At 41.4% G+C, this 14,657-nt stretch overlaps 1 protein-coding gene across 1 annotated transcript in view; it reads left to right on the top strand.

The window, feature by feature from the left end:
• Window positions 1-14,657, top strand: part of ERICH1 (glutamate rich 1) — a 63,438-nt gene that overhangs the window by 6,557 nt on the left and 42,224 nt on the right. The window contains exons 2-3 of the mRNA XM_081906515.1: window positions 4,392-4,550; window positions 10,656-10,790. Coding sequence (XP_081762641.1) covers window positions 4,392-4,550; window positions 10,656-10,790 — 294 coding nt within the window. The remainder of the gene's footprint in view (window positions 1-4,391; window positions 4,551-10,655; window positions 10,791-14,657) is intronic.

The following is a 14,657-nucleotide window of genomic DNA, read 5'->3' as shown; positions in this document are numbered from 1 at the left end:
ATAGGAAGTTCAGTACTAATATTTGTATGTCTCATGTAAAAGCACTTCATGGGAGGAAAACCTTGTCCTGCATAATAGTAAATAAGCTATCCTATCTTGAGTTGCAGCTCCTACAATTTATGCGGTTGCACATCTTGCTCAATAAGTGTAAGAACTTTATTAAGGCTAGGAAAACCTTTACTTTGGAGATTAGATGTTGACGCAACTTGGGGGTTTTTTTTGAGATCTAGAGTTGTCTTGCATAACCTGTTGCCCTGTTGATGTGTCCTTCCTTCTTCCTTACAATATTTCTGCTTCTTACCAGGGACCTCTCCACACCCCATTGTAGGCTTTGTGTTGGAGAACTTGCACTTCCATCCTTGTAAAAAGCAAAACCCATGTTGCACAGCTTCCACCGAGCCGTTGGAAAACTTGGCCTCGTTTCCTGAGAGCCTCCTGTTTTGTGTGCGTTCTTCCTTGCCCAAATGGCTCCCTTTCTTTTCCCCTTGCAAAATGCTTGTTGCCCTCACCAGGGCACCACTGTTGCTCATACATCGGGTACGTTGTGCGTTGGCGAGGCATTGTTCCCAGGGAAAGGCCTTGAACCTTTGCCTAGGGGAGGCGTTGGCACTATATGCAGGCTTCCTCCTTTCCAATGCCTATGGAGTTGGCGGACTGTGAATAGAACAGCAAGCCTTGTCTCTGTGTCTTGACCTGGCATAAGAGTGGCTTTCTGTGGGTTGCTGCTGCTACTTGGGGTTCAAACTTCTCTGTGTGAGGGGAGCCCTGCAGTTTCTGGCTTTATAAGTTTGGCTGCCTCCTTATCCGACTGGGACCTTGCTTGCGTGTTGCTTGGGTGAATGGTAGGGTGATGTCATTGCAGTGTTCCTGCTGTCAGCTGCGTGCTGATTAGCACATTTGGTGTATGGTTTGTATGGGTTATTAGCATAAGACGGAGAATTGATGGTGTAGTTGCCAGGGGTGCAGTAACTTGTGGTGCGACTTGTTTTCACAGCTATTGTTTTGCATTCTAGATTGCTGCTGAGAGTCCATAGGATTGCAACTAAAAGTACATTCAGATGCGGGGAATGCTGCATTAGTTTTCCTGTTTATAATGCTAGTTCCTCTGTTTCCCCAGTTTCCAAGGTCCCTTTTATATACTGCATTACCAGCTGCATTAGGGAACTGCAGCTTTTTCATCGGCACCCCACCATGTCATGCTAAATTGCATCCGCATCACTCCTAGATGTGGTGTGACACAACAGCAGGCATGTCATCCCCGTTGTTGTTGTTTTACTAATGAACAATTCCGTTTCCCCCATGATTCACTCATGAAAACAGAACTTTACTGCTCTAAATTTCATCATGGGGGTGACTTGGGAAGTGGGGGGGGTGATCAATGAAAACCAAGGGGAAAATACAGCATAAAACTCCTGTGAATTTGTGGGTTAATGGATTTTTACTGGAAGCATATAGCACACAAATGAGTGCTAAGCTTCTATTAGATTCCACAAGATTTCCAAAAGTGGATTTTTTACCTTGTATGCTATAATGTTATTGTTTTAGATAAATAAATTGTTATTAAGGAAATGATTATTTTTCTCTTTCCAATAAAGTACAGCAGAAAACGTTATCCGTGCTGTCTTAATCCGGCCTACATTACACTGATGTTGGCCATGATGCAGGCTGTAAGAGTAGCCTTCAGGTGGTTCAATGTAAAAAGTCCAGAATTCCTCAGCAGTTTTTAATTTACATACTACAATACTTCTGCTGACCTTCCAAAGAAAATGGCCGCGTTCTCTCTCATTTGCCCATCTTGCTTTTAATATGGAGAAGTCTCTGCCCCATTTATTTTTATTTTACAAAATTCCAATTTGAGAAAGGTTGCAGTGGCATTCATCCAGATATCAGTTCAGAGAATGCAAGCTGACTTGAGTTTCCAATTGAAATGTAATCTTCTCTCCTTTCAACCCTGCGTGTCCCAGGGTAGGTGTAACTATGTGTTCAGAATGGCCAAGTCTGCTTTCATTGTTGGCATTTTGCCCCTTTCCATGCTTGCAAATGCACACCCAGAGTGTATACATTTCTAGCTCCTCCTGGCAGTGTGCTGAAGAATAATACACCGCTGAAAAGCAGACGGGGGGGGGGGGTCCTTGTTTCTTAGAAGCTGACATCTGATTCTGAAGCTGCCCTTTGGGTGTGGGTGTGTGAGCAGGGATAGTTTTTCCATGGTCATTAAAAGGCCATTGATTTCTTTGCCATCTGATTTGATTAATGCAATGAACATTCGCAAGCTATCAAGTGGTTTGATACTCGGGTCACAACTCTGCACAAGCAGTCGTAAGTGTATGCATTGGTGAAAATGGGTTTCCTTGACTCTGCAAGAGTGCCCATGAAACACAAGCACAACTGATCTCATAAAAAACGGTTCTAATAGGGAATCTCCAAATGAAGTAATTTTCATTTCCACCTTGTGGTTCCCTGCTGCAGCCTCCAGACATGAGATAGTATGCCAACTTCATAGCATGTAAGAGAAGTAACTGAAGATCAGTTGTCAACAGGGTGGATAAAAATCAATGATAAAAAAATTGATTTTTAAAAATTTAAATCGGATTTTTTAAATTTAAATTGTATTTTTTTAAAATAAAATGCTTTTGGAGGAAAAATAACTACCATATCTTTCTAAAGATAGTTTTCTATTTAAGTTACATTATAGTCCAAAGACTATTCATCAGGAAATAAGGATTTGTTTTAAGTTTTTCATGTGTGCTAAAACTCAGTCTGAGTTCTTTTTTTAAAAAAAAAATATGTTTAACCACACCAGTTAACAAACATGGATACATATGCTGTAATGTTATTGTTTTAGTTAAATAAATTGTTTAAATTGTTAAATTGTCCAATAAAGTACAGCAGAAAAGTTGTCCAAATATAACTTATTAATCCCCACAATAATTTCATAATTATTGGTCTATGTATATCTAATAGTATAGCCAAATCAGTAATTTTTATATGACTGTAAAAAAAACTACTCAGATAATTTATTATTCCAAAACTGAAACTTTCATCTGGTTGTAAATATTAAGATTATACCAGCAAGAATGAGTCTGTAAAAAAAAAAAAGATTTAAATCAAGTCTTACTGACAAGTGATTTAAATTGTTATTTAAATTGTTTTGATTTAAATCAAATCCACCCTGGTTGTCAACAATGATTTCGTATACATTTGATGTAAACGTAGATGTGCCACTTTTCCACCTTGCTATTAGATCACAAAGGAGTTTGGAAGGTAAACATTGCTTTTCCTGTAACCACCAAAACTAATTTCTTTCAATGTTTCCTTTTTCTAACAACATAAATTGGGTCTTCTTTACATTGTTTCTTGTAAGTGTAAAATTGTTTTGCTTTGATAGTTGTTGAGAACCAAGACTCTAGTGAATATGCACTGGACAGATTTAGACTCTGATTCCGTTGTGTCGCCTCCTACCTTTTTATTAGACATTGGATTTCAGCTGGGATGAACTTCAAGCCGCAAATGATCATACCTTGACATTTAATGAAACCAAAATGACCCACAAAGGCATATACTAAGTGCACAGGAATTTTGCAGGAACAGCTGTAATAATAATAATAATAATAATAAATTTATTATTTATACCCCGCCCATCTGGCTGGGTTTCCCCAGCCACTCTGGGCAGCTTCCAACAAAATATTAAAATACAATAACCTGCATGTAGGTTGAAACAAAAACTGAGATGTAGTGACTTTAAAAAAAATAAATCCTGAAGGACACCTGGAACTTTGTGAGCAACACGTATGTAGACTCCAATCATGGGATGAGTTAAGTGCTACCATGGTTGGAAGTACCGGTAGTTGCTCAGTGGCTTTCTATTTCCATACTTCAGGGTTGTTGTTTTTTAATGAAATAAAATAAAGGTAAAGTCCAGCCGAAATCAATGAAGCACTTTAAATGAGCAGAGCACGAACTATTTATTGAGCACTGTAAAGGTCATCCCTAAATTTTCTCCCTAGCCAGAGCTTCTTGAATAGAGAGTGGAAAGAAGCAAGCAGATGTGGCTTCATTCTTCACTTAGTCTGCAATTTAATGCACTTATGTAATTGCTTCTTGTGAAAATGGAAAAGCAGGGGTCTAATTTTCTCCATATGCGTTCTGCACTTCCTACGATCATGTCATATTGTTTGGGAACAGATTCCGGTGATAGCTTCGGCTGGAACATCGGGCAGCTGCGCTCCAATTTCACCTCAAAGCGTAACCTCAATTTTTGCCATGGTATCTCCCAACCCCCATTATTAATTTTTATTGAAGTTTGTGACATGGTTTTAGTGCAAGAAGTTCAGGCCTTCTATCTGAAATTCCAACTGTAATGGATAAACTTTATTTCTTATTTCTTTTAGTGTTCAGAAAGAAGGTATTGGAGAGGCTCTTTCCTACTCCTGTTCCACCTGGTGTGGCTTCTTCAAGTGCAGAGAGCAGCACTGCTCCCAGAAGTCCAGTTTTGGAGCAGGGAGCTCCTGAGAGTACCACAATTTTGCAGCGACAGTCCAGTTTACCAGGTATAATATAGCTTGCAGATCGGGAGAACCTGTGACTTAACATTGGGAAATCTCACCTTGAGGGAGGTGTTGCACGAAGTGAAATAAAATGATGTGCATTGTGCTTAGTTGCACAACAACAGCAATAACAACAACAACAGCATATTATTATTATTATTATTATTATTATTATTATTATTATTATTATTTATTTATACCCTGCGCATCTGATTAGGTTTCCCCAGCCACTCGGGGCAATATTAAGAATATTATAAAACATCAAACATTAACAACTTCCCTAAACAGGGCTGCCTTCAGATGTTTTCTAAAGCTCAGGTAGTTGCTTATTTCCTTGACATCTGATAGGAGGGCGTTCCACAGGGCGGGTGCCACCCCCGAGAAGGCCCTCTGCATCCTTGCAATAAAGAGATGCTGCTAAAAAAGCCATTTCTTGGCTGGGGAGGGCTGGGTATAAATAAAATTTATTATTATTATTATTATTATTATTATTATTATTATTATTATTATTATTATCTGAGGTAGTGTATACAGTATACAGACCATGTTTAAGCACGGCTGTTGGGTTCAGACATAATGCCAAAACATAAAAGAGCAAGCCACTACTAGTAATCCAACAGCAAATGATGGATTCACATCATGGTTTGCTGCTGGAAAATAAACCATAGTTGGTCTGCTAGGCTGAGATCAGGCATTACTCCAAACCATACTCTGGGTAAACACAACATACCTTAATATTACATGTGAGCTAAGACAATGTGGTAGGCATTGGTACAACCATTTGAACCCATTATTTAACACAAACCCTTCAAATGTGTATTTTAAATACAGTGATATATTATATATACACACTTTCTGTTCCCTAACCCTTCCCAAGGAGATGAAACCACAGAATTCATGTGCTTACTGAGCATCTCCAATATCTAAGGATGTAGTTTTTAATAAAGAGAGAACATACTTCCTATTCTCTCTAATTGCATTCTTGGTGAACTCTTTATGAAACAGAATACCATTTAGTGGCTTTTTACGTAACACTTTATTAGAGTTGTACATCAAGTAAACTGAACATAGACACCCCTGAGTTCAGTGGGTTGCACCACATTTAACCCCTTGACTCATCCAGTGCAGAGTTAAATTTCCGATTAACTTAGTTCCAGCTAAATTTTTAGCTTTAATGTGGAAACATGATCCATGTTAATGTTGCAGTAACTTAGCATGAATTCTGTTCATATTTCCAAAAGCTCATGGCAGAAGATGCACATTTGGACAGGAGGACGCTGGTCTTGACTGAAAAGGTCCTAGCAACATGCTCTAAGAAGCTTGGGAAAGAGGGTACTTCAAAACACTCTTTTCTGATGAGAGCAGCTTTTGCATCTCATTTGGAAACCAAGGACCCAGAGTCTGGAGGAAGAATGGGGAGGCGTACCATGCCAGATGCTTGAAGTCCAGTGTGAAGTTCCCACAGTCTGTGTTGATTTGGGTAGCCATTTCATCAGCTGGTGTTGGTCCACTGTGCTTCATTAAGTCCAGGGTCAACGCAGCTGTCTACCAGGAGATTTTGAGCACTTCATATTTCTTTCCACAGACGAGCTTTATGGGGATGCTGACTGGTTGGCCAGCAAACTCGCCTGACCTGAACCCCATAGAGAATCTATTTGCTGATTTCATTTAATATTCTAATTTTCTGAGATTGTTAATTTGGGGTTTTCATCAGCTGTATGCCATGATCATCACAATTATAACAAATAAAGGCTTGACATATCTTGCTTTGCATGTCATGAGTCTATCTCATATATTAGTTTCACCTTTTAAGTTGAATTACTGAAATAAATGAACTTTTCCACGATATTCTAATTTTTCTAGTTTCACCCGTACATTTGACAATTGTAGGGAAGAATCCAGTTGGCAAACTAGGGAAGCTTTTGATTCCCCCCCCCCATGTCAACTGATTCTCCCCTGCAAATGATCTCTGCACCTTCATTCATGTGGCCACGCAAATTCCAATTTCAAAGCACAAGACTGTAAACGTATACAAAGACTATAAACGTATATGTCACACTGGTAGTGAAGGCGGTACTCTCCTTTTCCGTACAATTTGGGAGTATTTTTCATGATAAACCTCTAGCAGGAAGAAATGTAATTTTTTATTATTGGATATCCTGTCATTCAAAATTACCAGGAAACAGAAATCTCTTGTTACACAAATAATAAGAAATGGTATATGTCTCGCAAGAGTGGCATATTTATTGCTGGAACCAATAACCCAATGCCGCAATAAATCTTGATTTTAGCATGACCTTTCTGATTCAATGTAGGTGCATCTTCCTAAGTTACGTTTACATGAATTGATTATGTAAGTGCATAAATACCTTTCTCTTTTTACTACTTCAGCAGTACTGTTGTCTTAGACCTGGATAATGTTTGCATGCATTTTAGCATGCCTCTAGTAGAAGCGTCCAAAGTTTCCCTGATTCCAAAGACTTGAGTATCAGTGATATATTGGCATACAAGGCAAACCTCCTCTATACATATTCATAAGGAATTTTGGCAGCACAATAATGGAATAAACAACTTTTCAGACTGATTAAAACAATTCGTTTTAGCGGTTAATTACTGTGGCAAGAAAGAGCAACGGACTGTAATTACTACATTGCAGAGCAGACTATGACATTTTAAATACCTTTCAATCAAGAATTTGTTTACTGGTGACTGATTTTATGATAACTATCAATGTGATTGTTGATTATTCATAATATTCTGAGGCCATTTTTTTCCCCATCTGGATCCACGAACTGCTGTTTTTAATTCAGTCTCTGTTTGGACATCTTATCTCTTCCCCGATGCCTTCAGAAGGTTTTCTCTAGAAACCCAAAATGACCATTACAGTTGGGCTTTCTCTTCATTTGGCATCTACAATGGGGTGGAATTAATTATTGCCTGCCTCCCCACTTCAGATCTTCAGAAACTAGATAACAATAATATAGTATTCTGGGTTGTTGTTGTTCTTGTATTATGAAGACCCATATCAAATTGTTCCTATGAAGGTATGTTTGGCTTGTGACTTATCCAAAGAAGTTCAGATAAAGTCAGCATGCCCTTACTTACTGGGATAATGCGATACTAACAACAGTCTGTGAATGTAAGTGTAGACAGTTGGATAAAATGTGAAGGGGAGGGAGGGCTTGCCTGCAATAACTTCTTTGACAGCCTGTTCAATGCTCTACCTTAAGCTTAACATATAATCATTAGAAGTTTAGAGTTGGAAGATACCTCCGAGGGTATCTCATGCAGTGCAGGAATCCTGCCAAGCAGTTGTTGACCTTTTTTTGGCAAATTCACACACACACAAAATGAAGTTTTTGAGCTACTTTTAAGCCAAATCACCATTTTAGTGATTGCCGTCCAGAAACTGCTTCTGAATGCAGTATTCCGGATATGTCTGGGAAATTACGGACTTATGGCAACCCTAATATATGTGCTGGTGGGACGCGGGTGGCGCTGTGGGTAAAACCTCAGTGCCTAGGACTTGCTGATCGCATGGTCGGCGGTTCGAATCCCCACGGTGGGGTGCGCTCCTGTCGTTCGGTCCCAGCGCCTGCCAACCTAGCAGTTCGAAAGCACCCCCGGGTGCAAGTAGATAAATAGGGACCGCTTACCAGCGGGAAGGTAAACGGCGTTCCGTGTGCTACGCTGGCTCGCCAGATGCAGCTTGTCACACTGGCCACGTGACCTGGAAGTGTCTGCGGACAGCGCTGGCTACCAACCTATAGAGTGAGATGAGTGCACAACCCTAGAGTCTGGCAAGACTGGCCCGTACGGGCAGGGGTACCTTTCCCTTTAATATATGTGCTAGAAATCTTGTTTCTGAAAATAAATAAATGACATTCTCTGATATCCCTTGAGTACCGTGAGAGAAGCAAGAGCCACCTTAAGCCTTCATTAATAGTTTAGGAGAGTATTAAATGTGTGCCCATGAGAAACAAGTTAAAAAAGTAGAATCCTATGTATGTTTTACTTGGAAGGAAGTCTTTCTCTTCAGAAGGAGTTACTGACAGCATCCCTCTCATCCTTCTAGAGGCTGCCCACTGTTTCTCTGCATGTTTCATTGCTCTGGCTGTTTCTAACAGGGCCAGAACAGGCATCTGGTCAGGTGACTTTTGTCTTGTAGCCTCAGGCCAGAGAGAGGAGGAACCAACACAGAGAGCGGATTGAAATGTAGCAGGCCAGAGCCTTATCGGGGATGGCTTCACAGACAGGTTGGCATGGCAAGGATCCAGCTTCTGACAACCCACCTAGCAAGAGACACAGCGATAATGCCTTCCCTCTGGAAAGGTCCGTCCAGAACAGTGAACCCTACGGAAACATGGAGAACGGGACCCTTTGAGAGCGGGGAATGTTTATACATCAACATTTTCTTGTACAAGAGCTTCAGTAAGGGTATACCTAGGTTACTGGAAAACTTGCAAATGCAGAACTTGTATCTCCCCAAAACCTTTTGCAGTTCTGTTTTTGAACGAACTTTCTGCAGGGAAAGGAGCCTGCCTAAAAAAACGCCTCCAGCAGAGTCTAACACCCTTTAACTTTTGCATTTGCTTCTCATTAATTCCAGCGCTTGATTTAACACCTCATTATTAATCAACAGTGATAGGAGAAATTGGATGCAAGACTTGGCAGTTTGAGGGATTTAGCATGAATTTAGGGAAATGAATTTACTTGAATAGTTTCAATTAATTTTGCCTTGATGTCTTGTCTTTTTCAGACTGCATGATTAATCAGTATTGTATATCTTGGGCTGCATTTATTTCTGTTTTCCATTCGCGACCTCTAAAATAGTTGGGTTTAGACAATGCGAGGCGCAGGGCGGGGCTGGTATTTTGATGCTGTCAGAAACAAATAGGCAGCGGTGATGAGATGAGCACAAGGAATTCAGTCTCCTGAACCCTGTGAAATGTCCTAATTTCTTCTGCTGAACAAAAGAAATTAAGATGTCTCGTCAAGATCTATGGGAGGCCCTGCTCCTTGAAGTGTTCAGTGTGCACAGCAAGCTGACATGACCTCATGAAAGCAATCGTTGTGGGAGCAAGCGTTCTTTTAGCTCTGTTCGGTTTCTCAATAGCTATAGATTTAATGGCACAACTGAATTTTGGTGAGTGTGGCCAAATTCTATTAAAGCTGTCTCATTAAGATGCTTTTCAGAAGTGTACTGTAACTTCTTTGGAGTGGGGTTCCTTATGTTCTTTTCATCCACTCTGCAAGGTGATTTGTGAGAGAATTGCTGTCTTTATTGATGCGCACCATAGATCAGAGCAGCATTTAAGCGTAATTATTTTTTGCAGTAGCATTCCCAGCAGCGTTTATCAAATTTCATGGAAAACCAGAGACACACTGGGCTGCAGATCAGGTGCTGCAGTTGATAAGATGTAGCTTTTGGCTGTATCCGCACTGATGCAGCCTTGGTGACCGTATCCATGTGTTCATGTAGGTCCCCTCCTCCCTTTTCCTTTCTTTTAATTTTTATTCAAGCTTGAAAGAACAGAGAAAAAGCATATACAGAAATAAACATAAAAATTCAAGCATTTTAAAACATTTTAAAAAAAACTACGTAAAGAAGAGAAGAAGAAAAAGGGAAGATAAAAATTCACCTATCAGCTTAAAAAAACTGATGTAAAATTCTTACTTCATAATAACATCCAACTTTTCTACTTAGCATAAACCAACCTTTTTCACAGTCTTCGAACCCTGTTTATGTAGTTCTGACAAGGTAAGTGGGAAAGTTCATGACAGTTCTGCGAAATTGTTCACATGAAAAAGCACAGCAATAATCAATTGGTGTACATTTCATTAGTCAGGTACCTCAACATTTCTTAAAGATGATAAACTGATACCGTGAGTCGCTCCCACCCTGCTCCCAGGATTCTTTTAAATGGGCACCACTGGTAAAGTAGATTTGTTGTTTTTATTCACATGGAACAATTTGTCAGTCCACCTGCTTCAGTCTGTGTAGCTTCTTCCCGTGGATGAGGGCAGCCAAACCAATTTTCCCTTATTTTTGTCTCTGCCAGAGCAGTGCAGCCAACTTGAATAAACAGTTTTGTTGTTATCTTCTAGGTGAAAAGCGTGTGAGTCTGTCTCCAAGGAAAATGTACACAGTGAATCCACCCCCTGGAGATTATGTACCAGCTGCTAATAACGAACCCAGCAATGGCAGCTCTGAGAGTGATGACAGCGATGCCAATACTCCAGGTGAGACATTTTTCTTGACCGGTGCGCCCCTCCCCACCCCCGAGGTCATTGTTTAAAGCTGAAAGTTACAGGCGAATGGTAAATTTATTCCCAAAAGTCCCTTTACCTTGTTTTATGCATTTCTTTGTTGCTCTTTGGCATAATAAGGTGGCGCTGCCTTAATTCTTCTCCAGTCCTAATGCTTCGGTTGAGTAAATCCCATTATTAATGTTATACTCAGAGTCTTTATTCATGTTAATCGGTGCTGTTTTTCTAGAAAAAGAGGTGCTGGATGACTCACCATGAACGCCTCCTTTGTTCTCTTATAATGGCAATGGTGCCCACCTGAAAGGTACCAGAACTGAGTTCCGGCTGGGAAAAAAATGCCCTGATGTTAACTAAGGTGGGAAGCATACCTACCATTGACCTTACTAAACTGTGGATCAGGCTTCAAATATATATTTATATATGGAGGAACGGGGTTTCAGGGTCTGTGAATGGGGCACACTTTGGTATTTCAGATTTCAGCAGTGCCCTGTACAAGGCCAAAATTTGGTGTCCCACACCTTGGCGCTGTGGGTTAAACCACAGAGCCTAGGACTTGCTGATCAGAAGGTCGGCGGTTCGAATCCCCACGACAGGGTGAGCTCCCGTTGCTCGGTCCCTGCTCCTGCCCACCTAGCAGTTCAAAAGCATGTCAAAGTGCAAGTAGATAAATAGGTACCGCTCCAGCGGGAAGGTAAACAGTGTTTCTGTGTGCTGCTCTGGTTCGCCAGAAGTGGCTTAGTCATGCTGGCCACATGACCTGGAAGCTGTCTGTGGACAAATGCCGGCTCCCTCAGCCTATAGAGCGAGATGAGCGTGCAACCCCAGAGTCGTCCACAACTGGACCTATCTGTCAGGGGGTACCTTCCAGCAGGAAGGTAAACGGTGTTAGTCATGCTGGCCACATGACCCAGAAGCTGTACGCCGGCTCCCTTGGCCAATAAAGCGAGATGAGCGCCGCAACCCCAGAGTCGGCCACGACTGGACCTAATGGTCAGGGGTCCCTTTACCTTTACCTACCTTCTTCCATCCTGCTCAATTCTCTATGTCACATGCGGCAATCCCCTAGGCTCCTCCTCTGCTCCAAAGTACTAGAGAGCTTGAATGTGGTATATGATTTAACTCCATAGGTGCCTTCTGCTGAGCCAGGGGGCTTGAACATTAAGGGGATTGAACCTTAGTCCTACTACACACAGAACAGATACTTTGGAGTGACATATGCCATATCTTTATGTGAACAATGCTGCTGTCACATAGAAAGGATTTCCTAGTAATACTAAGCAGTTTAAGTTGTGGGCATTTGTATTAAGTGGGCTGATTTAAAGAGCAGCAATAGGAGAATGCAATAGGTTATTTCCCACTCCTTGTCAGATAGTTGTTCATTTTATGAATTTCTCGGTGCATGAGAAATTCATAAAACGAATAGCTTGCATGAAAGAACAGCTGGATGCACTCGGAACACCCACTTATTTTCCATTGAAACCAATGAATTTTATATTTTATATATATATATTTTAAAATGTGCATAGCAGCCACTTCCTCCAATTCAGGAATTGTTTGTGGACGGCAAGTGAATTTGCATGGAGTTCTTCTGTCCATAAGAATAGCTTTGTTTATTCAAAGGAAGGGAAACAGCATGAGATTGCGTGCATTGGCGAGGCCTGTCAGTTGAAATGAACTGGGGCTGCCAATACTTCACTACAGTGGAGCTGGGGAAATGTAACATGGCATTGGGACTGCCACATGGGGAAGATCGTAAGTGACACACCTTTGAGGCAAGTGCATTTTCAGTCCGTAAATCTAAGCTACGTTGGCAAAAGTGTGGCGTCCAAATTTTTTTTGGCGTATTTAAGAATTACAGGTACAGACAAATTTGTCAGTAGCAAAATATGGCAGGATCAGGCTGAGAATGCCAAACATTTCTGTATCCCATTATTCCTTTCCCCTGTTACTTGGGCAGGTGTTTTATAGCCTAGGCAGAATGAAAAGTGATTCATGGCAAGCTTGTCTAGCCGGAGACGGAAGAAGAAAAGGACCAATAAAGTATAGCTAGGTGACTGTATTTCAGTATAGATCTTCATTCGTCTGTGCATTTTTTCTATATGCTTTCAAGCTTCCCCGCTTTATTTAGGATAAATATTGCACTTCTCTACTCCGTTTGGCTCTAGCTTTATTAGCCATGCATCCTTGTGAGTGGACAAGGTTATAATTAAGGGTACTTACAGCTAAAAAGCCTTGGTTTAATTTATTTCTATTTCAGTTTTGGCATGGAGCCTGTGTTTGGTACAGCTTTTAGTTCATAACCTATAGCTGCTCCTCTTTCTGTGGTCTTTCTTTTTCTGCCAAGCTGAAGTCTAGCGTCCCAAAACTCTCTGCCCCACTTTTGCCATTGCAAGCTATCCATGATCTGCCCCATTTGGCCCTGCATAGTATCCATGATGGGACGCAGGTGGCGCTGTGGGTTAAACCACAGAGCCTAGGACTTGCCAATCAGAAGGTCGGCGGTTCCAATCCCCGCGACGGGGTGAGCTCCCATTGTTTGGTCCCTGCTCCTGCCCACCTAGCAGTTCAAAAGCATGTCAAAGTGCAAGTAGATAAATAGGTACCGCTCCGGCGGGAAGGTAAATGGTGTTTCCGTGTGCTGCTCTGGTTCGCCAGAAGTGGCTTAGTCATGCTGGCCACATGACCTGGAAGCTGTCTGTGGACAAATGCCGGCTCCCTCGGCCTATAGAGCGAGATGAGCATGCAACCCCAGAGTCGTCCACGACTGGACCTATCTGTCAGGGGGTACCTTTACCTTAGCATCCATGATCCAGATGAGATTTCCTGTCAGTGACATGCAGTTGTCATTTATCAGGTTTATTGCTCTTAACTGGGTGGTATATTTCTGACTAGTGTTGTTGCACTGGGTTCTAATTTGCATGGTTGACAGAAGCATGAGGTGTTTGCACTTCATCTCCTGTTCCTCTTCTCTGTTTCCCATCATCAGTTTGTCCAAAGGCACTCCTCCATTGCATCGTACATTTTGCAGAATGTCATTTATTACAGCAGGATTACACAATTTAATCAGTATAATTAGGGATACCATGCACAAGATGTTAGGTTGACCTTATTGGCAGGTCACTTTTGAACCATTGTTTGAAACAGACGGTAGTTTAATGCGAACAAGCAGAGTGCTCTTGCACGTTCTTCAAAGTTTGCCGCAGTGTTCCTCCCTTGCTTGCAGACAAAAGAAGCCACAGTCTGGCTTGCTATGTCATCAAGACCTGGGCTCATTTGTTTCTTCCAAACAAGGCACAAGCAGTAACCAAGGTTTTTTCTTGGCTTATCTCCTGGGGGTGGGGGGGACCAAGCCCAGGTCTGGATGACACAACAACTCTTGCTTGCTTAGTCCACCAAGGTAGGAGTGCTGCAGGAACTTTTGAGCAGCTTCCTGCTGCTCTCTCACATGAAACCAATGTTCATTAAAAACAATGTTTTATGTTTCAATGTGACTTGCAAACTGGGCTACTATGAAGCTAGAATATTTATTTGTGAAAGCTGCCTTTTGCTAAATTTTCAGACGCTAAAGTGAAAAATTCAGCGATAGCTTCTTTAAAAAGAAACCTTGTGAAGTGCTCGGCTCGACTGCAGGAAATGATACCATTTAAGGAACTTGGAAAGAATTTTGTTTAGTCATGTTTAGTCTTCATAACCCCCTGGACCAGAGCACGCCAGGCACTCCTGTCTTCCACTGCCTCCTGCAGTTTGGTCAAAGTCATGCTGGTAGCTTTGAGAACACTGTCCAACTATCTCGTCCTCTGTCGTCCCCTTCTCCTTGTGCCCTCAATCTTTCCCAACATC

The sequence above is a fragment of the Podarcis melisellensis genome (genome assembly GCF_964234715.1).
Source record: "Podarcis melisellensis genome assembly, chromosome: 3".
Lineage (NCBI taxonomy): Eukaryota > Metazoa > Chordata > Lepidosauria > Squamata > Lacertidae > Podarcis > Podarcis melisellensis.
The sequence above is the reverse complement of the archived record's forward strand: the minus strand, read 5'-3'. Positions and strand labels throughout refer to the sequence as shown.